The 26,812-nt window shown below is 40.1% G+C and overlaps 1 protein-coding gene across 1 annotated transcript in view; it reads left to right on the top strand.

Moving 5' to 3' along the window:
- Positions 1 to 26,812, top strand: part of MAGI2 (membrane associated guanylate kinase, WW and PDZ domain containing 2) — a 748,620-nt gene that overhangs the window by 583,813 nt on the left and 137,995 nt on the right. The window contains exon 10 of the mRNA XM_063134211.1: positions 13,028 to 13,663. Within this exon, the coding sequence (XP_062990281.1) occupies positions 13,028 to 13,663 (636 nt within the window). The remainder of the gene's footprint in view (positions 1 to 13,027; positions 13,664 to 26,812) is intronic.

Here is a 26,812-nt window from a genome sequence, read left to right as displayed (position 1 = left end):
CCTCCATGATATATTATATTGCCTTATAAATAGCTCATGAAATAAGCATTATCAAACCTTTACTAATTTATTTTGCCCTTGGCGTCTCAGAAGATACCTAAACAATTTGCAGAATAAATTAAATGGTGAGGGTGAATATCTTCATATTAGATTACATGTCTTTTCCAATTTATCAAGGCCCACATAGTTTCAGATGGCGGCAAGGATTTTTCCCATCCAAGTTTTCAGCCTTCGCTTTATTCTGCTTGCAATCTTATTAAGAACTTATCAAGAAGAGTTACATAAAGATTGTTGTTTGGACCCGCAGACGTCTAACTTACTTCATTCCCTTTTTGTGATGGGATATATAGCATATATAGGTATGTCTACACCAGTACTCCTTAAATTTCAGATCAGGTTTTACCCCCTTTTTGTTCCACTACAAAGCTTATGTTTCTGATATGTAGAGGCTTCACTTCCTGAAATTATGGACTTGGATTGTGGTCTTCCCCCCCCCCCAAACTTGCCCAGTTGCACCCATGCCCATCATACACAGCCATAAAATTTAAGGCAATGTGCCCGTAAATGGGAAGGGGGAGCTTGACACTAGACTGTATACTACTCATATTTAACTCCAATTAAAAGAAATGAATAGGGAATCTGTGGGTATCTGTGAACAATGAGAGATATACTGTGTGTAAAAGAAGAAGGGGAAGCTCCAGTAATAGAGGAAGGATGCAACAACCCCTGGGAAGAGGGACACCCCAGCTGCACAAAGGTTTGTTCTTCTTTAATGAAGTGTAAGATTTCCTGTGAAAATCCCCTTCCTAGAGTTGGAAGACCTAAAGATGGTAATGCACGTGCTGGAAACTTCAAGGCTGGACTTCTGCAATGCGTTCTACATAGGGCTACCTTTGTGCCTAGTCCGGAAACTTCAATTAGTCCAAAATATGGCAGCCAGGCTGGTGACCGGTACACCTAGGGGTGACCACATTACACCAGTTTTAAAATCTCTTCACTGGCTGCTGATTAGTTTCTGAGCAAAATATAAAGTGTTGGTTATTACGTTTAAAGCCCTACATGGTTTGGGTCCAGGCTACCTGTGGGATCGCCTTCTCCCGTACAATCCGCCCCGCACACTCAGGTCCTCTGGGAAGAATCTACTTCAGTCTGCCAAAACTAGGTTGACAGGTATTACCCAGAGGACCTTCTCTTCTGCTGCTCCCAGACTGTGGAATGGCCTGCCGGAGGAGATTCGTCAACTTGACAGTCTTTTAGCATTTATCCAGTGGAATTTTAGGGTGTTTAAGGATGTTTGAATCATGTATACTATGTTTTAATCAGTTTTTATGTGTTTTATATTCGCTGTTGTTCCCCGCCTCGATCCAAGTGGAGAGGCGGGTAAGAAATTTATTATTATTATTATTATTAAAGTGGAAATGTGGTGTCTCAGCTCTGTGTTCTTGATGGGTAACCCTAATCAGTGTAGCTCTCCAGTGATACCAAACTGAGGATCCTTTTTTGACTGTTAGGGGATGAGAAAAGTTCAAATTAACTGAAAGAAATCAGAGTTCTGCAGAGGGGGGGCTTGTGGGGGATTTGGATTGAGTAAAAGAGAGAGAGAAAGAGAGACTTAAACAGATGTGACTGCATCCTGCAGCATATGCTATCCAGTTTAAGAGCTGGTGTTGGCATTATGTTTTGGAAGATTTGCCTTTGTTTTTCTACGTATAAATTAAAATCCGAGGTGGAGATATGGAGAAGCTCACAGCAGATACCGCTGCAACTAGCAAAAATCCTGTGATTTTAGTACTCACAGAGTGGCTGCAGTATTCTGTGTGTTTTCACTCCAGATGTTACAGTTATTTAATGAAGCCAGCCAGCTGCAGTAAGGTTTACACAGGCTTTAAGGTCCCATAGGCTGTCAACATCAAAGTGACAGACTTCCTGCCCAACCTGAAGCACAGGTTACTACAGCCAAACCTCCCCTCAGGCTGGGTGGAGAAGGGCTGAAGAAGCTGAGAACCTAGCACCAAGACCGTATCTACATGAAGAAAGGGTGTTAACACATAAATATTGCTACTATTGATGAAACTTACATTCACTTTTCTCCCCATGTTTAAATGCATCCTTTTATTTCCATGTTTGCTTTATATGAAGGATAAAATTGTAACAGATAATGTTTGGTTTGGGGACTGATTTGTTTATTCTGGTGCTTCATATTATTTCCATACTGATTCATGCCCTGTTAGCAAATATGAAAAATAAGGCTGGGGGATCCCTGGTGTCGTTATCCTAAGCTGCTGTTAGGGTGGTCATGTGACTTCTTTTCTAGAGGACAGCCCTCTCTTTGATTGGCTACCAGAGGACTGTCCTATATTTTGAAGGCTGTTCAGCTAATGTGGTGTAGTGACTAAGGTGTTGGACCGGGAGTTGGGAGATCTGGGTTCTAGTCCCCACTTGGCCATGGAAACCCACTGGATGACTTTGGGCCAGTCACAGACTCTCAGCCCAACCTACCTCACAGGGTTGTTATTGTGAGGATAACATGGAGAAGAGGATTATGTACACTGCCTTGGGTTCCTTGGAGGAAAAAAGGTGGGATATAAATGCAATAAATAAATAAAGATAAAGATAAAGGAACCATCAGAAGGAAGAGCTAGGCCTTGAACTTACTCATCAACTGCACCTGCATAACAGACTGAGCAAGCACACAGGTCAACCTCATCACAGTCCTTAACACTATGGTGAGATGTACTGTATTTCTATTTCAGTTATAATTATTATTTCTAAATTTGCATTTATCATATAAATTAGCATATATAAATGCTATGCAACTTCATGTCCTCTTTTTTGGTGATTCATCAGTGGCCACTCTTGCAGCTGTGGGAGATGGAGGGAAATCTGCACTCACCCCTTGTTTTTTGGCAACTGGCTTGAAGATAATTTGGGATCTAATGATAACTCAGGTCATTAGATACCCTAATTATCATGGCTACAAACAGATCTCGATTGGCTTGTTATTGAGCATCTTTCATGTACAGGCTTATAGATTCACTTTAATTCAGTATTGAACTCCTTTCTTCCTTGTTTGCTTATTTATTACTCCTTCCTTCCTGGTTTGCTTATTTATTACATTTCTGATCCACCCAATAATCAGAACAGATTACAAACAGTTAAAAGACTAAAATGCCATAGAAACTGTTAAAAGTATAAAATGCAATACAAATGTTTAAAAGACTAAAACACAATACAATGTAAAAGAAACTGCACATGAATCAATAAAACAGCCATAAACAACTAGAATTATATCTCTAAAATACCTGGGAGAAAAGAAAGTCATTTACCTAGCACTGAGAAGATAACTATGTAGGTACATGTGAACCTCTTTGAGGAGGTCATTCCATAAGTGGGGTCCCACAACTGAGAAGGCCCTCTTTCTTTTAGCCACCCATCTAGCTTCCTTTGGTGGGGTACCCAGAGGATGGGCTCTGAAGACGACTGAACGGTCCAAGCAGTCACATATGGGAGGAGGCATTCCATTAGATACTCTAGTAGTCATAAGCTGTTTAGGGCTTTAAATGTCAACACCAGCACTTTGAATTTTGCTTGGAAATGGACTAGAAGACAGTCCAGCAGATGAAGCTCTGGCATCCCATTATTATATTGCCAGACCCAGCTAGTAACCTAGCAGTTCTGTTTCAAACTGCCTGAGGTTTCAGAACTTCAAAGGTAGGCCCATGGATAACTCATTGTAGTAATCCAGCCAGGAGGTTACAGAGCATGGATAACTGTTGCCAGGCTATGTCTGTCCAGATAGGGTCACAGTTGGTACATCAACTTAAGCTTCTGACAACCAAGGTCACCTGGACCTTGTGACAATGATGGATCCAGAAGCATGCCCACAAAGGGATGCAGTATGGTGTGAGCCAGTGTGTATGTATTGTGTGAGCCAGTGTGGTATAGTGGGTAAATTGTTGGACTGGGAGTTGGGAGATCCGGGTTCTAGTCTCCACTCAGCCATGGAAGCCCAATGGGTGACTTTTGGCCAGTCACAGACTCTCAGCCCAACCTACCTCACAGGATTGTAGTTGTGAGGATTAAATGGAGAGGAGGAAGATTATGTACACCGCCTTGGGTTCCTTGGAGGAAAAAAAGCAGAATATGCTAACAATAACAATAATAATAATAATAATAATAATAATAATAATAATAATAGGTCAGAACAATATCTGGTCAGAACCAGTACAACACAAAGAAAGTACAAGCTGGATAACAACAAGAAGAAAGAGACAACTACCACAGCAAACAGAGTATACAATAACCCTGGAGGAACTGAAGGAAACAATACAAAAGACACATAACTAGAAAGCACCCAGCCCGGACCAAATTCAAAAGTTCTGGTACAAACAGCTTACATCAACACACAAATACCTCGCTCAACAGATCAACACATAGAACACCCACACCTATTCCCGCTTCTCCTTACTGAAGGCAAAATCTACATTAAACCAAAAACTCCAGACACCCAAAAACCAGCTAACTACAGACCTCTCAACACTCTACAAAATTATAACTGCCACAATCACACAAAAATTTGAAATACATCTCACCCAACATAATATACTCACAGAAGAACAAAAAGGATGTAAAAAGAACAGCAGAGCTTGCAAAGAACAGTTAATAATAGACAGTGTCATCATGAAGCAAACAGAAAAAAAGAGAAGAACCCTCCACACCTGCTACATAGACCATAAAAAGGCTTTTGAGTCCATCCCACACAGTTGGCTGAAAAAAGTACTTTTGTAAAAAATATACAAAATACATCCCTCAATCCAAAACTTTCTGACAAGAATCATGGAGACATGGAGAACAACAATACACTTAACAACAGACAAGGATCATATACAGACAGAAAAAATAAATACCAAATATGGCATGTTCCAAGGTGTGGCATATTCAGCGCTCTATGTTTCTGCCTGTGCCTCAATCCACTATCCAACACCCTTAACAACAACACATACAGCATCAACATAAAATACCAAAACCAAGCAAAGCACAAAATCAATCACCACCTGTACATGGATGACATCAAAATCTATGCCTCAACTCTGACACAGATAAAAGGCGTCCTGCGAATCACTGAAGAACCGACGACAAACATGAAAATGGAATTCGTGATAGGAAAATGCAAGATGCTACACGTAGAAAGAGGAAAATGGAAAGAAGAAACAGCAGAAACACTAAATAATGAAATACTAGATAACATGGAAGAAAATAAAACATACAAATAACAAAACACAAAAACCAATTACTCCACAGTAAAAGCTCAACTAAGAATACAATACAAAACTCGGCAATCACAAATCCTGAAATCCGAACTCAACTCTAAAAACATTTTCAAAACCATCAACACCTACGCAATACCCGTCCTCACAAACTCATTTGGAATCGTACACTGAACTCGAAGAAATAAGCAGATTCAATCACACCGAACTCACAAAAAACCGCATGCTCCATCCCAACTCATGCATTGAAAGAATAACAATCAGCAGGAAAGATATTAAAGGGTTTGTATTGTAATTAACCTGTTTCACAATATTTTGGGGTATATTAAGGATCAGGTGTCAAACATTTGCTAATTACAGCCATGGATTATGCTGGCAAAAGCTTGGAGAACAGTCCAACAATCGATAAAAGGAAATCTCGACTATGATTATGAATCAAATCACCTGTTATAAACTGTTATGGGATGGGAAGATAAACTCAATGCTAACCTTTCAGGAAAATTGGACACCTTTTAGTAATTATAGGAATCAGTATGTATGAAATGAACTGGTGCCATTCATTATTAGGTGAGATAGTCTTATTTGTTAAATATTTTATAGAGAGATTGTATGTTAATTTTGATTGTATGGAAATTATAAAAGGGCCTTCTTGGTGGCTGCTCCCAGACTTTGGAACTACTTGCTGAGGGAGACTAGGTTGGTCCCCGTGGCATGCAAAGACATTCTTATTCAGGCAGGCCTTTGGCATATAAATTGGTCTACTGCTGACAGGCTTCTTTAATTAGTCAGTGCCTCTTTTCTTCTCTTATTGTTGTGTTTTTGGTTGTGTTTTAATTAAGATTTTGTTCTTAATCCAGATTTTACTGTTAGCCACCTTAAGCACCATTCTTTGGCATAAAGGCAGGATATAAATTAATTAAACATTTTTAAAAACAGTGGAACTTTTGCTTTGTGGGATCCATCTAGTTCAGCATTGTGTTTCAAAGAGAATGTATCTCACTAGATGACCTTCCTGTGTTAGTCTGTATCATCTGGTCTGTAACATCATAGGTATAATGCTTTTGTACCTGGAAGCCCCGTTTAGCTATCAATCTTACAACGCTTCTATATGGGCTGCCGCAAATCCTGGATAAGGCATTTACTTTTCTGTTGAGGTTCTGTAATACTTGTAAAATGACCTCTACTTTTCAGGACTTGTTTTTATTGGGCAGTTACAATGAACGTAAAGCATTATACAAATATTGTAAAGAAATAATTTAAATGACTGGACTGACCCACTATGTGAAAAATGAAGAATATATGTCTTGGTGGTGGTGGTTATTCCTCTCCATAGCCAAAACTCTCTGAGTGGTTAAGTATCTCATTCTGGTATATTCGCTTTAGCTGGGGTGCCACAATGATACAGCTGCAGCTGTATCTAGTACTTGGCAGAGCACCACTTCGCCAGACTAACTTGAACATCTTGTTCTGTACCTCAGAGGTACAGACTTCATTCACAGTATTAACCATTGACAAACTTCTTTTGTAAGGCCACACATTTTAAGCTCCATGGCCTTCACAATAATGGATCTCATAACAACTAAAAGGCAATGAGCTTTGCATTGAATTGATTAAAAATGTAGATCCTTGTCATAAATATGGTCAGAATTTCAGGTTAAAGTACATCTGTTTTGAAGTGGCATGAGCGCTGTTTTCCTTTTTAAAATAAATAAATAAAAATCAGTTCACTTATTCCCGTTCCTTGTTTTCCATTCCTACTGAGCTGTTTCAAAGAGGAACCGAGAATTGTGGGGCAGCACAACTAAGAAGGCAGTCAAAGATATTCATCCGTTGATGACACATGGTTCCTTGCCAGGATTCCTGGGCAGTCACAGTGGCTGCTTTGTAGTTACCTCATGCTCTGTCATACAGCTAAGCCTTTAGGCTGCTAGGAGGCTAGCAGAGTCCCTTCCCTGCTTCTGGCAGCTGTTACCTAGATAACTGCAAAGCTTCATGTGAAGAATTAAAATGTATCGTCCTTGGTAGTGCAAATGCATTCTAAATTTTAACCTCTTTACCTAAAAGCAACAACAGCAACATTGTGTGTGTGTGTGTGTGTGTGTGTGTGTGTGTGTGTTTGTTTGCATGAGGGTTCCTCCTCACGCAAGATTACATTTCAACGTGCCCCCAAATAGTAGGGGAAGTGTGGAAGATAGGTTTCGCCCTGCTTTTCAAATCCACTGCTGCCCTGTCATGCAGTTCACTGGCTCCAGGTTTTTTATGATGATAAAAGTCTTCCCTACACAAAGCCTAAAATCGAGGCGCTGGTTTACTTAGCAAGAAGGTAAAACTGTCCTTACTTCATATGGTCTCGAAATGATTCATTGCTTTTGTTGAAAATATATGATGTTTTAGCACAGCGCCAGCTTAGGAGACCAGTGCCATGCACAGAACCTGGCAGAGAAAGGAACCCGCCTGCTCTTTGCACTCTGCATTCATCTATGTATTCCCTCTTTGTGCTTTCCTTGCAGTTTTAATCTGTGCTGTTTCATGTTTATCGTGTCAGCAAATAATCAAGTCTTTTAGATTCTCATAATTTATTTTATTCTTCCTTTCCTTAAAAAAAGAAAAGAAAAAGTTAAACGCTTTCATTTAAATAGATCTTACCGCTGTATGCAGAACACAATAGAAATGTAAATAGCCTCGTCGACTAATCCACATCTGCCTGTGTGTAATTACCGGATGCATGCTGGTTTAGCACAAAATTTTTGAAAAGCCAGCTTTTTAATTAAAACATGTGCACAGGGTAAAAGTAGAATTACACCAGGTCTCTTTAAAAAAAAAAGCTATATAAAATGTCAGCTCCTTACAGAAAAGATCTGCTTCCTGTTCTTATTCTCCTTCCAAAGCTATGTCTAAAACAAAAACAAATAAACTGAAGTGCCCTTTTATCCTTCTAATAAGCCTGCTGGAATCTCTTGGGACTTTCATCTTGTAGATGCAGATATACAGAAAAGAGAAGGAGAGAGATGCCCTCTTTGGAGAAACTAGGGATGAGGTGGGGAATCTCCCACCAGTAAACACGCACACCGACTTTTTGCCTACTTACCACTTTAAATTATTTGAACCCTCTTCTATCACCATGGTAAGGGAGAGATGGCAATCTATGTGCCCCTTCACTTTAGAACAGAAATGACAGGAAACTATCAAAAGGTATGCTTGAAAATTAGCTTGATTTTCAAAATTGCATGGTGCAGTTTGAGCTTTTCAGCTCCTTTTAAAGGTCCTGAAATACAAAATAAACATGCCCATTAAAACAGGGTAGATTATTCCCACAGCTATTTCTTACAATGCATTTAGCACGCTACACTCAGCAATCTATTTTAAAGATGATTTGAGTGCAAGTTTTCTACAGTACCTTTGGATATAGTTTTCTCCAGTTTCTCTTGCAGATTGCTGCATCTTTCATGTGTTTTTAACAGGTCTCTCTAAACAGGTCACCAGTGAGAACTACCTAATTCTCTATACCCGTCTACTTTGAGGTGGCATTTACCTCTATACAGTTGGCATGTGTTTACCTCTGCCTAGCAGTCATTTCCACTTGGCATGATAACATGACAGGATGCCCCTTGATTAAGGGAGCGCTCCTATGTCCCCTAGCCAGTTTCCCGGCTCAGAGCTGATAGTCAGGGCTCCAAGATGGGAGCCAGGAAACCATGCTCCCCACACATCCCCTTCCCCCTCAGAGCCTGCGCAGAGATACCTGCACTGGCTGCCTCTCCTTGCTCATAAAACGGAGTGCAGAAAGGAGGGTGTTGTGGCCCAAACATTATGAAGACCCTCCCTATGATCCAACACATCTTTAATTCATAGAAAGGAATTCACATTGCAATGGAGAGAGGTCATACCTCTGCCAAGGAATACTCTTCTCTGAGCTTTTGCTGGGTGTGCCAGCTGTTTTATCAGCTAGTTCGGCAGAAGCAACTAGAGCACGAGCAGAAAGCTTGTTTACCAAAACGGAAATTCTAGCTGACCACAACTTTCCTGCAGCAGACCTGTTACCAAGACCTGTTACCAAGGATCTGCCTCGGTGTCTAGGGAAAAACAGGAAGTCTGCCTTACCACAGACTCTTTCAGTTTGAAGCGAGATACAGGTGGATGGGGGGGGGGAATCTTCTGAGACAGATGATTTTTAAAAGCTGCTGCTCAGCTATTTATCAATGCCCAATGTCTGGCCTTTCCATTTAGATTAATCAAATTGATCGAACATGGCTTCGCTTATGCTAAGATAAAGCTCAAGCCATTACAAAGCAAAGGAGGTATTTCCAGGGCACAGGAGGAGACTGAGGCTGCTATGTTACACTGTTTCCTATGGGCGCTGAATGCAAGGCAGGCTGGGGTGCCGAGGTGTAGATTGCCTCCACACTGCTCCCACTCTGCATAGGATTCCCATCAGACTCCGAGTTCAGAAGCTGGCAGAAATTGCAGAAGGATTGACCATACCCTTGGTTTATGATACCCTTAAACACATGTAACTCTTTTCTACACCTATAGATGTGGCCCAGTATTGTACCCTTACATGAATGTCAGAATGTGGGTGTCCCCAATTTTGCAAAAATTACTATTTAAAATTGTAATTACTTTTATATGTCCCTCTCATTTTAACCTCACATCATCCTGCAAGGTTTCTTAAGCTAAATGATAGTAACTGGTCCAAGGTCAGCCAGCAAGCAAGCTTCATGACTGAGGCCAGATCTACACCAACCAGAATATAACACTTTAAAGGGGGTTGTCAACGGCATACAAAATGCACTCTGGACCCCAGCAGTTGTCAGTGCACTTCAATACCATTATGAAGCAGTAGTGTAGGCCTTGCCTGAGTGTAGATTTAAACGAAGGTGAGCAAAATGCAACCTATCAACCAGGCTGGATGTCCTATAGCACAAGATTCTGGAAGGGTTTTATTTTAATGGCTAATGCCTATTGGGATGTGGCCTGTATATACACAAGCCTTCAGGGAACAAGAAATAGGCCATTCTGTTCTGCACAGTCAGCTCTAACACAATACTGTATGTCCTGATCGAGTTGTATCTATGGCTGACCTTGTACCTGTTGGACTTAATACACAGAAATCCACATGGTTCCATATACCATATAACACTTGGGTAGATATCAACCATGAGATGTACTCCTGTATATATTACCTTATATTACTGATCAGAGCAAATCATCTAATGATCTTTCAATAGATCCCAATCTTCTCTTCTGCCCACCGCTGCTCTATAATAGTGTGAGAGCTACAAAATTGCAGATTTGTGCACAGTGTGTGTGCATCTTTTGTGACTTTTCCTGAGTCATTTGCATGTCTAAAATATTGCATGGAGATGGTTTATATATGCATTTGCCTCAAAAGAAGATATGGATGCTTGTATATATGTATTTACTTCAGGAAAAAAATACGGCTGCTGGCAGAGTGTGTAAATCTTCCCTACATTACATATTGTTGTTGTTCATGCTTATTCATAAATGTTTGAGAATGTTTACAATAGAACCCCCCTTCCATCCCAATTATCCAGTTGGTGATGCAAGTCATAGATCAATAAGCCTCCAATCCCATCATTCTATCTGATGGGTGGCAAGAAGGATTCACCATCTCTTATTTAATTGAAGCCTATCCTGAAGAGAATGGTACCTACTGTAAGTGGACAAGCAGGAGTCCTCATGATAGAAGCTGAGGCTGGCCAGCCTGTTCGTAGCAAGACAGCCCTGGATTTTATTTATGACAGCTAGCAAAGTTTGATGTCACGGGCACGTCTCCGAGCAAAGAAACTGCTCATACTTTTATGGATTTCTCAGGAGCCCTTTCTTTACCAGTGTGCCTATTTAATTCTACAGACAGCTGAGAAAATATCGTTTATTATATCTGTTTTAAAGTTAATCTCAGGGTGGTGAAGTCTAACCTGTAAAGTGTACAGTTCTCTCCCAATCGATGGCTGCTGCTTTTATAGACATGAAATCCTAGGAGATTACGGTTGGTACATTTTGGCAATTGACTCAGCCTTCATCTGTAAAAGAAAACAGTTTGCAGAAGGGCATTGCTGGCAAGTAAGAGCATTTATCATGTAGGTGAATGAGCAGGAGAATCAACCCTTGACATTGGCTGATGCTATTAGGTCCTGTAGTGGTGTTGCCTTAGTTATATTGGTACAGACTTGGCATCTGGGAGATGGTTGCAGGGCCTGGTTCCTGTGTTTGTGCCTCTGTTATGTGGCTCCTTGTTGCTAGTGAATAGCCATTTTAGATTGGGAGCTGACTGTAAGAAAGGACAGGGCTACCCCCCCCCAAGTCTGTATCTTTGGGTTCATCTACACCTGCAGCCCTTTGGGGAGTGGGGAGGGACGATCATGGAGTTTTCCACTTCCAGGATCGTCCCTCAGGGGCCACACGCCAGTGAGTTGTCCCAGCAGTAAAGAGTCTGGGGTGACTTTAAAAAAAAAGGGGGAAGAAAAAAAGAGAGAGATTTGCGCAATTGCGGAATTGTGTGGGCACAATCGTCCATGAACATGAGCTTATTATTTTTTAAAAAACCACTAATTCAGCATTGGAAGATGCCAAGACCATCCCAAAGATGGCAAAACAGCTCACCCCCAATGTCCACAGACTCCCCACACACAGCTCCATGCCTATTTCCTGAGCCCTGCTACTCATGGGGAAGAGGGGAGGACCCCGGGAGGGAGAGCCACACCACCTACGGAGCTCAGGATGGTCCTGAGATGGTGGGGAAAAATGGGGGGGGGAGCAGTTGCCATTATCCTGGGAAAACTGAGTGCTCGTCCTGGTTCACCCTGGGATCAGCTGCGCATCATTTGGATGCACAGGGACAACCTCGTGACCGCCCAGGATAAATGGCAGGTATAGATTAGGCCTTTGCCCATGATAAGCTGTAGATCACTGAAGATATTATAGATATTATAACCTAAAAATGCTTGTTTTAAATCCGTAAGGCCCTCCAGATGTTTTGGCTTACAGTTCCCACAATCCCTCACCATTAGCTATGCTGGTTAGGAGTGATGGGAGTTGTAGGGCAAATCATCTGGAGGGCCACAAGTTGCCCACACCCTGCTTTAAGATGTGAGTCCCAGTATTGCAATTGTATCATAGGGCTTGGCTATAGTCCAGATATCTTGCAGTGTGTTCCAGTGTGGATGCTAGAAGCATGTCGATACGTGTAGCAATTAGTTGCACCCACACTGATTTGGGCATAATCATGGATATTGGCAGGAGGTAAATATTACTCTCTTTCTGAGAATAAATATGACCAAAAACTTGAACTGAATTTTCATTGTGACTATATATGACCATGTCACATGTAAAAAAGATAATGAATACTGTTTCACATATATGTTTAGAAGAAGGATCCCACTTTATATATCAATTTCCATAAGAAATTTGAAAGTAATTAGGACTCTGCTTTGGGGATATGGAAAGCTATAACTCTATGCACACCAAAGTTAAAGGTCCTCTGTGCCCAGTAGCCTTTCTTTGCAATTCTTTTTTGATTTGGCAGTATTTCTAAGCTTGAGGCAAAAATCGATACCACCTATGCAACCACCAAAATTATTTTTGTAGGCAGATATACTGCAGTTTCAGTCATTTTTAAGGTGATTGTGTCAGGAGCTGCAGAAGAGTGGTGATCCCTCTCGGAGATCCCGAGTTCGTTCAGTTTTTAAATTCAAGGGTAGTTGAAGTTATCTCATGTCATTATTTTTCTCTCTTTCTAGGTGATGTCATTGTCTATATTAATGAAGTTTGTGTCCTTGGGCATACTCACGCAGATGTAGTCAAACTCTTCCAGTCTGTTCCCATTGGTCAGAGTGTCAACCTGGTGCTATGTCGTGGATACCCTCTGCCCTTTGATCCTGAAGATCCTGCCAACAGCATGGTGCCACCACTTGCAGTCATGGAGAGGCCTCCAGTAGTAGTAAATGGAAGACATAACTATGAAACTTATTTGGAATACATTTCTAGAACTTCTCAATCTGTTCCAGATGTAACAGATCGGCCACCACATCCCTTGCACTCCATTCCAGCAGATAGTCAGCTTGATAGCACATTCCCACCACCTGTTCATGATGATAATGTATCCATGGCTTCTTCTGGGGCCACACAAGCTGAACTCATGACCTTAACCATTGTGAAAGGGGCCCAGGGCTTTGGCTTCACTATAGCAGACAGTCCCACAGGACAGAGAGTGAAGCAAATTCTAGACATTCAGGGGTGCCCTGGTTTATGTGAAGGTGACCTCATTGTTGAGATCAACCAGCAGAATGTACAGAACCTGAGCCATGCAGAAGTAGTGGATATACTTAAAGAATGTCCAGTTGGAAGTGAGACTTCTTTGATTATCCATAGAGGAGGTAAGTCTAGAAAGTCTGCACAATTACAATAATATGTATCAAAGGCTCTAAAATATGTTTGCTATATCGTTGTGTCCTAACTGGAAGGAAAGTCTCTTCCTGCATTTGGGGGAAAATATCCCTGTTAAACATAATGAGGCATGTAGGAAAAAATGTAATATTATAGTGTAAACTTCCCTTGTCCTATGTTTTGAGACATTACACACAATCATGAGTATTTTTGTCTCTGTAAGTAAAAGTGTAGGTGTTTCTGTCTGTCCCTGCTTTCGTTCGTTCTTTTTTGCATGATATTTGTATGTGGAATGTTAGAAGATGTATGGTGTTGCAGTTTTTCAGGGTAGGTCTCATATGTGGATTGGGTCAAGGAGCTCTTATGATCAAGGGTAGTATTCAGCTGTGTTATTCCGCTAGCACAAATAACGTTGCACTAGCAGAAACTAGGTCCCAAACTATGTGCAAGAGAAAAATTAAACTAAAGATGCATTTGCACAAGCGCAGTTGTGTAACCAGTTGCGCATTACGCTTGCACTGGCGTAATGCATGAGCACTTGCGCAAGCATCATGTGTGAGATCTTGCGCAACGGAAAAATTTCAGCAGAGCTCCATTCACGTTATTTGAGATTGCGGAATGACACCATTGGATACTGCCCCAAGTCAGCTAACAGTGCATGGTTCATGCATAAGCAGGCTGTTTCTGTTATATATGCACATGTAACAATTTTGCAAGTGTTAGTTGGTTCTGAGTGTTCTCTGATTTGGAAAATCCAGTATCTGATTTGGTCCATATTAAGATATTCAATTACAGATCTGATCATTATTCTTGTGGCATAAATATATGATTACTTATATCTACAAGAGGTTTATGAACAATGACTACAGATTAGATTTAATTAGAAACTACCCCATGGAATTAAAATTGATTGAGAAGTTCACCAGAAAGAGAAGAAACAGTAAGATGCAGAGCTGAGGAAGCTCTAAAGGGTCCCTGCTTTCATTGTGATTTTGATAAAACTGTTTTTTCAGGACTTTTATTAAGCAACAAATGGTAAAGTGCAGAGTGTACAAAAATACATACATATTACTTCATTTTAAGCAATAAGAGACTATGGTTGCATTCAGACAACATGATAGTCAACGGTGGGGTAATAACACGACAATTGTTTATCTAGGGGGTACTCCCCACACAACTTGATAATACTCAACTGTGGTGTGGATTAGGATCAGTGTTGAGTTGCCTATTAGTCAGTGCCCTCCACATGACACGATAACCAGTGATCATTCAAATAGTTACTTCTGCACATCACTGTCAACTATTTAAACCACCATTGGTTATTGTGTTGTCTGAACCCAGTCTACATCTGCAGTTTTGCCCCCTCCCTCCCGCTCCCCATATGTATGAACATGAAATTAGGGGAAAGTTGGTCGCCCCTCACTCCTAACCACTATTATCTTGGACATGCCACTGCTATGTTTAGCAGTGTGCATTTTGGCAGTGTACGTTTTTAGCACTGTACATTTTGCTTCTTTTAAAATCTATTTTAAAGTGTTTTATTCTGGGGGTTTTTTTATTTTATATTGTACATCGCTCCGAAATTTTGAATGGGGAGTGGTATATAAATATTGTAAATAAATACATAAATGTGTTTAGCACACTCTAATGCAGGGTGCATTTGGCTCTGAGGGCTGTATACGATGGTTGGGGGCTTGGGTAGGGTGACCATATGAAAAGGAGGACAGGGCTCCTGTATCTTTAACAGTAAAGATGTTTACTGCAGTTAAAGCTACACTAGCTATAGTAGAGTGGCCAGATACAAAAGAGGGCAGGGCTTCTGCAGCTTTAACTGTTGTGATGAAGAGGGAACTTCACCCTCTATATTACTGTTGAAGATACAGGAGCCCTGTCCTCCTTTTCATATGGTCACCCTAGGCTTGGGGGCTGCGTGCTTATGCACACATGTCCACTTAGATAAGAGTATTGGGTTTGGCTTGGTTTCCTCCCCTGTATAATGCTAAAACGGGATCTGAAGTAGCGTTATTGGGGACAGGGATGACAGATTACTAACATTCTCTGTGCTCATGGCTAAAAGTGTAACCTCTGCAAATAAGTGTGGGATTGATAATATCAATAGTAAACAATCAAAACCCTCTATGCTGATTGTAAGAATTAACTCAGTAGTAGTGAGTTTTTGTCTTGATATATTGGGTTGATTATAAGCACATGTGTGTTTGTGGATGCAGATCCAGACTATGGTAGTTACTCTGGATTAATTTGTGTAGAATAAATGTGTGTGATCATCTTGGCTATGTGTCCTAAATAAGGAAAGGGAAAGGAACCTCTCATGCAAGCACTTGAGTCATTGCTGACTCCTAGTCCTAAATAAACAGGAACGAATATCAGAAATCGTGTAAAGGAGGGAAGATACTTTCAGTATTTTTTTTATCTATTTTATTAATTGTTTACTTTTATTCCTATTGTGCCCTATACAGATTCAACGTACATAAACTGAACAAGTAATGATTATCCTAGAAATATCTTAAGTAATTATAAACACACATATATACCCAGTTGGCATTACCAATATTGCTGATTTACTCAACCAAGATCATTCTTAAAAACCTCTTAATTATGAATAAATAGTTAAGTATACATTGACAGCTAAGAAATGCTTTATGGTTTAATCATCCCAAGAGAATAAAAACATAGTTATCATTTCCCCAGGATTTCATACCTCACACCTTATCCTGTGCCTTGTAATTTCAGAATATTTACCTTTTCTCAAAAAAAAAATCTTATTCCCCTGCCTCCCTTCTCTATTCCTAGTAATAGCCATCAATTTTGTCATTTATATCAAATCCCAAACACTTGACGTTCAATCCATTATGGAAGGAATATCTGTTTGGTTCCATCTGTGACTATTTGGCCATTCCAGCAGCAGTCTACAAAGGAAAAATAATTTCCATCTATTCTTGAAGGACTGTGGGCACTACAAAACAATGGGCAAGTCTAGACGGGGGTGGAGGGGTATGATCTCACGATTTTATGATCGTGAGATCGTCCCCCTCGTCTACACGCGCATGCGACATCCCGGGAGGAAGAGGACGTCGCGCCCACCATTTTTGTTTTGTTTTTTGAATTGGAAAAGAGCTCAGGAGCGGTCCTGCGCAAAATGTAAGTTGTTGGTTTTAAAAACAAGCAAGCACAAAACCGTCCCACTCCCCCCATCCCACCCCCGATGAGCACAGAGCTCCTGAGGTTACTCACGAGGAGTCAGGACGAAAATGAGACTGGTGCCCACACGTCCCATGGTCTCGGGATGAGCCTGAAACCATGGGAAAAATCAGAATTATACTGTAGGGCCATATCCCAGGGCATGGGAGGGATCATCCCTCCCTGCCCCTGGGATTCCCTGTGCGTCATGTGGATGCACAGGGATGATCCTGGGGCGATCCCCAGGATATCGCCCTGCCTAGACATGCCCAATATCACTACTGGGTCCAGACTCCAAAGGCAAATGAAAAACCATAATATCCTTTTATTTATATTTTCCAAAATCATAATCCACTATGTCTCAATTCTAGGACATTTCCAGTAATGCATACTATCCTTACTAATGCCTCCAACATATGTCATTTGTACCCAGAGAGATCCAACTTAGGCTGCGATTCTATACACACTTACATGGGAGTAGGTCCCATTGAACTTTACTTCTGAGCAGACATGAATAGGATTCTTCTGATAAGCTGCAACCCTATACATTTTTAGCTAGCAGTAAGTCCTTCTTTCTGAACAGATATGTATAGGATTGTACTGTAAACCTCTTAGGAGTTAGGAGCAAACATCGTAACACCTTTAAACAAATCTATGATGTGAACATACATGGAATACTGTGTACAGTTCTGGCCACTGCAACAGACAAATTCTACATGGAGGATAAGGTTAACAGTGGTTACTAGTTATAATGGCTATATATAATTTCCAGAATCAGAGGCAGTATATCTCTCAGGACCAGTTTCTGGAAAACACGAGCAGGAGAGTTCTATTTTACTTACTTCCTAATTGTGGGTTACCCTATAGGCATCCATTTGGCCACTGTGAGAACAATATTCTGGACTAGATAGGCAGTTGCTGTAATCCAGCACAGCTCTTATGTTCTTATGAGATAAAAAAAAAGTTTTTTACAATAATCTCCTTTAAATTCAGCAAACTAGGAGTTTTATTATACCACAGAATCATTAACACAGCCCTTTATTCTTCTAAAATCACTGGTTCTTATAAATCTACTGCATCTTCCATGCTAAAATAAGGCAGCTGTATCTTTGTGAGAAATACCTCTGTCAGTGTATTAATAGATTTTCTGTTGCATAAAGAAATTCATAAAATTCGGAAAGTTGTCCCACAATGTCTCCTCGGGTTGTATCCAGTGATGTCATTCTGCTAGGGCTAAGTGTCTACCATTTGTGGAAACCCCATTTTCATTCTTGTGCAATTGTCAAATCTAACACTTTGATCCCGCATGCAAAGCACTCTCACAATACCTTATAACTTCATTACACAAGATGTTGCTTGTACTAGTTTGTCTGCTAGTGCTTGCATAAATTACTAGCAGAAAATGAAACTACAAGAGCAATGCTACCTCTTGTACTTTATCTGCTAGTGTTATATTCAATACAACCTGTTGTTTTTCCTTCAACATATTTGCTTGGGATTTTTCTGTTACCTTTTTTTTAAAAAAAATGTTTTGTTTTAAAAATCATAGTGACTTTCTACCAGTGCACAATTTACTAAGTGCTTACAGGCTTTTGTTTAGATTTTGGGAGCAGGTCCTTTTGAGTTCTTGTTCTAATATTTGAGTCTTTTTAATGAATTACTGTAATATTTTCTTCTTATGATAAGAGATCTTCTGAATCATTATTGCTTTTGATGCCTTCCATATTGTTACCAAGTTTATAACTGGGTAGATTCAGTTGAAAATATTCTTCTATTTTTAAAAGTTATATTCTGTATTGTAAGCCTGTTCACGTAACAGATGATCTAATCTCCATATCTTTTCCCATTTTCTGATTTTTACTATTCCCAGTGGTGTGGTGTGGAAAAAAACTGAGTACATATCTCAATATTCCTTAAATTATGTCTATTTTTAGGCAAATGAATAACATATATATCCTTGAATACGACTTGTTGGAAATAGGAAAAAAAGTGTAATCTGGATTATAATATTTCCAGCTATCGAAGACTATTTTTAAAGATATTTTTTGGGGTGTCTCATAGAACTATATTCTTTACCCTGAATTCTGTCCCATTTGAGTATCTCCCTAAGATTATATCAAACTCTAAATATTTCTTCCCAATTTTATTTATTTTTCTCAAAGAAGGATCTCTGGTAACTATTAGGAACATAATCTTATTAAGATCTTCTTTCCATTTATTTTCCTTATTCCAAAAAATGTATATAATTAATGGCTGGGCTGTTGTCTTTTCTGTGAATATGAATTATGCTTTTTTCCTCAATCATTATAGCTACTCCTCTCTTTTTTCAAAGTAAATTCCAAAGTCTGGGAGGTGCTACAGAAAAGGTCCAGTCATGAATTCCAACACTTAGCACACCATTGAGCAGAGGAATAAGCAACCAGGCCTTGCCTGATGTTGCAAATGTAATGTGTGCTGAGAAATGTTGGCCTTTGCACAGATCTTCTTTTATCCCACATTCTCAGTTCATCAATTTAGGGATGTGAATTGGTTCAAAGTACATTTTATTGTGGCCTGCTTGAAACTCGTCGTACTTCTTTGTTACTACTTCCTTCTCCCATTTTGCCTTCTCCTCATTCCTTCTCTCCGTTTTCTGTCTAGCATCCAATTGCATAAATATTTCTCTTTCCTGTCTCCTTGGCAGCATGCCATGCCTTATCATCATCCTTAAGTTTATCCCTTAGCCCCTAATTAACCTTTCTCAGGATTACTTTTAAGATGGCACCAATGAACACTTAACTTTTCTACTTTACTTTTGAGCACTATGCATCTCAATATTCTATCAGAATCTTACCAAGCTCAGCTTCAAAACAATCCTGCTTTTACACATAAGGGTAGTCTGGAAATCTTTGGAGGTAGCACTTCTGCTCGCTACTCTTAAAAAGATTAATTGGTTCGAATGTTTCCAGAAAGTCTGATTTGGTGATACTGTATTTGGTGATACCACTTCCTTTATCTGTGTCACCAACCTTTTGGGGCCTGGATACATTTGGCATTTTAAAAAGGTGCCTTGGGTACAGCCACATAATGGCTACTATAGGGGGCATGGCTAGTCGTAAAGTGACTGTTATGGAGGTGGGGGGTGAACAGCCAAAAATGCTGGGAGCAGAGGACCACGCTCTGTGTGTGTTTTCTGCTCTCTCTTTCTCTTTGAGCATCTCTACGTTAAAGGAAATCACATTGTTTACCTGGGGCTGTTATGCCTCCTGGTTCTTTGCCGTGATTGATATGGGCTTCATTATACGGGAGGAGAGGGGCAACAAAGTGAAAGATCTTGCTGTTTCCTCACGCTCCTTTAAATGGCAGACATATTTGAATAGAGGGAGTACCTCCCTTCCTCCCTGGCATGTGTGCAAAGGAGCAGGGGAAAGACAGTCTTGTTTTTGTCTGCAACCCTTGGCACACTTGCTTGGGAGAAAGCCCTATTGAACACAATGGGACTTACTTCTGAGTAGACACATGGGGAACTACTAGCACAAACCAACAGAAAGTAGGAAAAAATAATTAAAAGACATTGGACTTAAACCTAGTGCAACTATAATCTAGTATAATGAAGGGTCTTGTTCTTGTGGTCTTATAGAACTCTCTGCATCCCTGCAGCACGTTTACTTGGGAGTAAGCCCCATTAAACTTAAATGGATGCTCTTGGTGGCATAGGGGACCAGATGTGTCTCCCTTTATTGCAGGGAGGCATTTTACCGTCTTCTCCCTCCAGCAGCAGGGAAAGTCCTTCCTGAGCAGGTTCAGAGTGCAATGCCAGTTTTACATGTTGCCGATTTCGTGCCATTAAAGGTTTATTCCAGCTTATCTCTGAAAACTGGATAAGGGGGGTGGAAAGGGCGGGAGACATCCTGGCTGTTGCTGACGTCATTTAATTGACCTGCAAACTTCTGTGAGTGGTCAGCCACAAGCGTGCTATAAATCACTCAATTAGAGAAGCCCGCTCTCTCACACTTTCTTTCTTTCTTTCTCTCATGCACAGAGAGAGTGTGGGGATGAAAGCAGACACAGAGATTGAGGATATACAGAGGGAGGGGAATGGAGGGAGGGAAGACAAAGAGGGAGAGAAAACATACATGTACATACACATACACACACATGGGAAAACAAAAGGGGAAATAGAGAGAGGGAACAGGAAAATAGAGGGGGAGAGAAAACAAGACAGAGAATGAGAAAGAGGCCTAATCTACACCAACCGGGATATTGCACTATGAAAGCGGTATGAAAGTGGTATATAAAAGGCAGGAGCCACACTACTGCTTTATAGCGGTATTGAAGTGCACTGACAACTGTTGGGGCCCATTGGCACATAACATATACTGCTTTCATATTGCTATACCCTGCTTGGTGTAGCTCCTGCCTTTTATATACCGCTTTTGTACCACTTTCATAGAACAATATCCTGCTTGGTGTAGATTAGGCCAGAGAGAGAGAGAGAGAGAATGAGAGATAAACTCTCTCTCTCTCTCTCTCTCTCTCTCTCACACACACACACACACACACACACACACACACACACACACACAGCATTTTCACCCTTTACAAGTGGGGAAGCTACACTGCCCCAAAAATGGCTGAAGCGAGAGACACTGCTGCCTCCTCCTCCAGCCATTGTTCAGCCGGGCAGCTTCTATTTCCCATATGCTAGTGAATGGAGAAATTGCTCCATTCACTTGGGAAAAACCCGTAGCCTGGTAGGTGTCTCAGTATGGCCTTGTGGGTGCAGTAGTGTCAGACATCAGGTTGGGGATACAAGTTCTGTACCATAGGAACAAATGTATACATATGTGAATTGATAGACATATGTTTCCATTTTGCTTATATATTCAAACCTAAACCCCCAAAACTTTGCATTAATAGCTTTTTTATATATTGTCGTGTTTCTCTGTAGAGTAGGGCACAGTTTTCTTCAGATTTTGGAAATGGAGAGATAGGAAAATGTAGGCCAACATAAGGAGGCTGTTCATTTGTTAAGATTTTAGCATAAATAGCAGTAGTGATTAAACTGTGGCAATAAAAGTTGTGTTAACTACACCAAAAAAGTAGCAAGATTAAATGTCACTTCTTGTTGTTAATGTTTCTGTGTGTAGTGTACTTATGTATAATATTGCTTTTGTGTTAACCATGTAATTGTCTTATATATTTCGTGGCGGACTTTAGTATTAGCAGATGTTTCTGTCTTTATAAGTGGTATTAATGGTAGAACAGCCTCCAAAAAGATGCTTTAAAAGTGTACACTAACTTAAGTGTTAACGTTCTTAATAAATTCAAGAGGAATACATACATACACGTACATAGTATAACAGTATACACTGTTAGCATTAATAAGGGTTGCATTGTACACAGAAAAAAGATCTCTAAAGAATTCTTTTTATTAGAAGAAGTATTCAAAAGCAGATGTTGGCACCTATTGCATAAAATATGGGAATTAGACATTAAAGGTTCTGCATGCAAACAGAGGCAATAGTACGCTGTTTTAATTCTGAAGCTGTTGTAACACTGCCAAGAAGAGCTTTAGGATAGAAATTGAACATTTCTTTCCATATGAAATAGCAGAACTATTTCGTTAACCAGAAAGCAATTTCTTACATTGGGATCCGGTCCGAACCGAAGGGCCCGAATTTTTGTCCTTGTTGAAAGTTTTGTATAAAGTGGGGTCTCCTTGTCATGGATCACTGGGGTGTGGGCAGAATAGCAACTTTTGGAGGCATCTCCAGGCATCATGGTGGGATGCAGGTTTAATGCTGATTTAGAAAGGAGACAGATACTTGCAGAAAGATAACAGGATTGCTGTTGAGTTTTTGATTTGAAATATGTTACTCAAGAACCCATCTTACCCATTCCTTCATATCTGATGAGCTTGGCTAAGAGCGGAATGTCATCAGAGACACTTGACTCCTTGTAACTAAGAATGCTGTGCTTGTGTATTAGGGTGTATGTAAGGATTATCTAACTATGTTGAATGTATTTTCTTTTGAACTTCATGGTATGTGTAATGTTCCTATTAATCTCTCTGTTGGGCATCCCAAGCTGTTGTTGGAGTACATTGTGTAGATAATGTGTTTTGTAACCTCAGAACAATATTTTGTGGAAATAACACAAATAAAATGAGACAATATTCTATGAAACAAGTGATATCATTATTGTGATAGAGTTATTAGATGTAGTGTTTTGGGGTGATAAACTATTGGATGAAGTTCCTTTTTCAGTCCAGAAGCATCGAAACGTTATCTTTCATGCCTCTCTTAAATCCAATTAACTGTGAGTGGCATGCTGAGTGACTCATGCTGAGGTGGCAACAGCAAATGGCACAGGTCCATGCTATAAACCAGCACATTAGCTGAAATCCCATTACAAGCAATTATAAAGATGTCACAGGTGCATAGATTTGCACTGTCATTTGATCCCATGGTAGCCAAAAGGCCATCAGGAGAGCAAAGTTCTTCCTCCACCATGCCCATATGTCACAGCTTTGTACCATATAATAGTGGCCTATACAGTAACATCAGTGCACATTGTTGTACCAGGACAACATTTTGTAAGGATACAAGTGTTAAATTACAAACAATGATGTCACACCAGCACATCAACCTTCCTACTTTTATCATTCCTTCCAGGTACAACAAGCATTGTTTCAAAAGCCCATGTTGAATACTAGTCACATATAACTTAAAACAAACACTAAAATGACACTATTTCTGTGTCACCTTTCCATTACCCATTTGTTTGCATAATGATCATTCACACTTAATGAGAAAGTGCTGTAACTCAGTGGTAGGGCGCATGCTTGGCCTGCAGAAGGGCCCAGGTCCAACCCCCCACCTCTCCAGGGAAGGCTGGAAAAACTCATACATGAAATGCTGGACAGCCCCTGCCAGGCAGTGCTGAAAATACTGGACTAGATAGATAAGTGGTTTGTCTTGGTATATGGCAGCTTTCAGAAAGTCTTTCAGAAGATCAGCAAATTGCTAGATTTGTCATAATATAGAGAAATATTTTTATACAGAAACACTGAGGACCAATAACGCTCCTTAGCATTTATATAGAGTTTATTATGTTTTCAAAATAATTCACATCCATTATATTTGTAAAAACTCCTGCAAGATAGGAAGTACTATTGTCTACATATTCCAATTTGTAGTCACAATCCTATGCATGTTAAGACAGAAAAGGCCCTACAACTCCCACAGTGCCCCAGCCAACATGTGTAAACATCTGTCTAAACATGCATAAGATTGCAGCCTTACAGAGTAGTCCTAACCAGAAGCAGCCAGGGCAGAAGTCCAATTTCTCTTTTGCCAAAACAATTCTTGTTTTTTTAAAAATATGAGCCCTTCCCATTGAATCTAATGGAATGAAAAATACTTAAGGTGGCATGAGACTGGCATCAGTGAGGGGCCAATCCTAGGGCCTGCCAAGTGACCAAAGTGACTTTGGATCCAGTAGATCCAAGGCCATCCCAACATGTCCTCTAAATGCTTCATTTTAGGTCCTACAGCCAGAGGAAACACCAGAGCTTTTCACAGAAGGGAAACTGGGAATATCCATAGTAGACGTCCACAAAAGGTGGACACTTCCACCCAATGTTAGGGATGAGGAAGGAATTTGCTCGGTTTACATTTAAATACACAATTATCCTTTGGCTTTCTCACTTCTTGGAAGTTTGCAGCACAAAACTGGTATACATTTTCGTGTGCTCAAAGATGCTCATGAAAATGTATCCGAATTTTCATGCTGATTTCTTTAAATAAAAAAAATATGATGTGTATGCTGCATTATTTATTTTGTGAGGCAAACCCTACATGGATTTATCCTATACTCCCCTGCTTTTAGCTTATACAGAGTAGGGTTTTGTTTTATAGGCAAAGACAGCATTTCTATTTTTATAAATCTTACTATGTGAATTCTACTTATTGAGTATTGTGAAATCATTTTTTGCTTAAATAAATAAATTAATAAATAAACAGATTCCCTCCCTTGTGCTTAAGCAAAGTAGAGGGATTTTAGATATATGATAATAATTACTGTTTTTAAAACCTATGCATGAATTTGCAATATGGAGAAAAATCAAAGACTCGATATGTGAGTCTTAAAGCATAGCCTTTGTCATTTTCTTTGGGGCTGGAAATAATTTACATTTCAGCAATTTTAACAGAACAGTCTACTAATGTCTAGGGAAAATAAATCAATGCAGCGTCTTTCTTTTTAAAAAAAACAGGAAAAAGAAATAAAGAATGGAAGCAGTTTATGTTAAATAATTCATCCGAGATTAGTTAGCCTAAGAAAAGAAACGAAAAACTTTGCAGATAGTTTTGCTACTTCAGTAGTATCTGGATGTGTTTTAAAATGCAAAGGTTACATGAAACAAGGTTACACAATCCTAGTTGTTCCTGGTGTCCTTGTGAGGCTGCTTTCAGAATTTTCCCGGAAGCTGACTAATATACCCCTCCTATGAATCCCAAACCCTTTCCTTGCCATGTCGTTAACCAGAATTAATGCAATCCATTAAGAGCGCAACCCTATGCATGTTCAAATAGAAGAACATCCTACAAGTTGTAGGACATTCTTCTGTCTAAACATGCTGTTTAAAGTTGCATAGGATTGCACCCTAAATAAATTAATTTAATCCAATTTAGTTTCAATTTCAAGGTCTTAATTTTGCTTACATAATCCTAAATTCAAGTCTGTTCCTAATTTCCCAAAGTTTCCCCTGATCTATCCACCTTGATAGTGCAGAGTTTCCAGTTGAGGGAAGTATTCTAAGCACAGTACGTTCAGCCGATTGTGTGAAGAATCCCCCTATATACTTTCCTGCTCTAAACTGGGGTGAGGTTGGCATGCACAGCCCCACACATCCTTCCACGGGTTCATGCCATAACATCTCAATAGAGCTATATTTCATCTTGGCCATGATAGCCTGCTCTAGATTCCATTTGCTTGCTGTGAGCATTGTCAGTATCCTGATTTATAATCCTCTGTGCAGATGGTTGGTCCTTGAATGTTGGCTTCAGAGCTGGCCCTACTGCTAGGCAGAGTTAGGTGGCTGCCTCAGGTGACAGATGCTAGTGGAGCAGGGAGTGAAGGCTAATGGCTAGAGCCGTATGTGTGCTGCCGCCACCACCTGGGCTCCAGCCTTTAAACTAGCCTGCTGCCTTCAGGCGTATTTGAGGCAGCAAGCATTGAGAGTAAGACTCAACCACCATCTGGTCAGCTTCTGTACATGGAAGGGGGGCGAGGGAATACTGTCCTGTCCTTCACCTCAGGGACTCTTGGTTTCAGTCTTGGGGTAAGAAAACAGTGAGCGTTCTCTAGACATTGGATGAAGTTTGTATTTATTTTGGCATTCTGAGTTCGTGGTCTTGGACGGGACCCTTGTTAGATTAATCTTTTTGCTTTTTTTTTTTTTAGCTTTCCCATGCAGATGTAATCATATGCATTCTGCGTGTTTAATTTTAATTGCTTCTATGTCTAGAATCTTTGAAGGCTCTTGAGAGATTGTCTACCATTCAGTTATTTTTTAAAAAAAAAAATGTGTGTGCCTTACAAGAGCAAAAGTGTACCATTTGCTTTCTAAAAGCACTTATGCAACTGAATATTTTGATTAAAACAATAGAAGTTGTGTTTTTGAAGATAACAGAGATTAAACAAAAACGGAGACAAGGAAAACCAGAAATGTCTGTTTGTGGACATTTACACATATCTATGTATGACAGAAGTTTAAATATGGCGCGGGAAGTAGGTAACGCATTTTCCTGTGTTAAGTGTGCAACATGGTTTCCATCTTACCTTTAATCCCACTCAGGCAGACCCTCTCATATCTTACCAATTGCACAAGGGGGGAACTCCAGCCCCTTCATGTGCTAGGGTCAGTCTCCACAGTGGGCAATGCATGAGGGAGAACA

Source organism: Elgaria multicarinata, chromosome 9 (assembly GCF_023053635.1).
Source record: "Elgaria multicarinata webbii isolate HBS135686 ecotype San Diego chromosome 9, rElgMul1.1.pri, whole genome shotgun sequence".
NCBI classification, from domain to species: Eukaryota; Metazoa; Chordata; class Lepidosauria; order Squamata; family Anguidae; genus Elgaria; species Elgaria multicarinata.
Note: the sequence above shows the minus strand (reverse complement) of the source record. Positions and strands in the feature narration are given on the sequence as shown.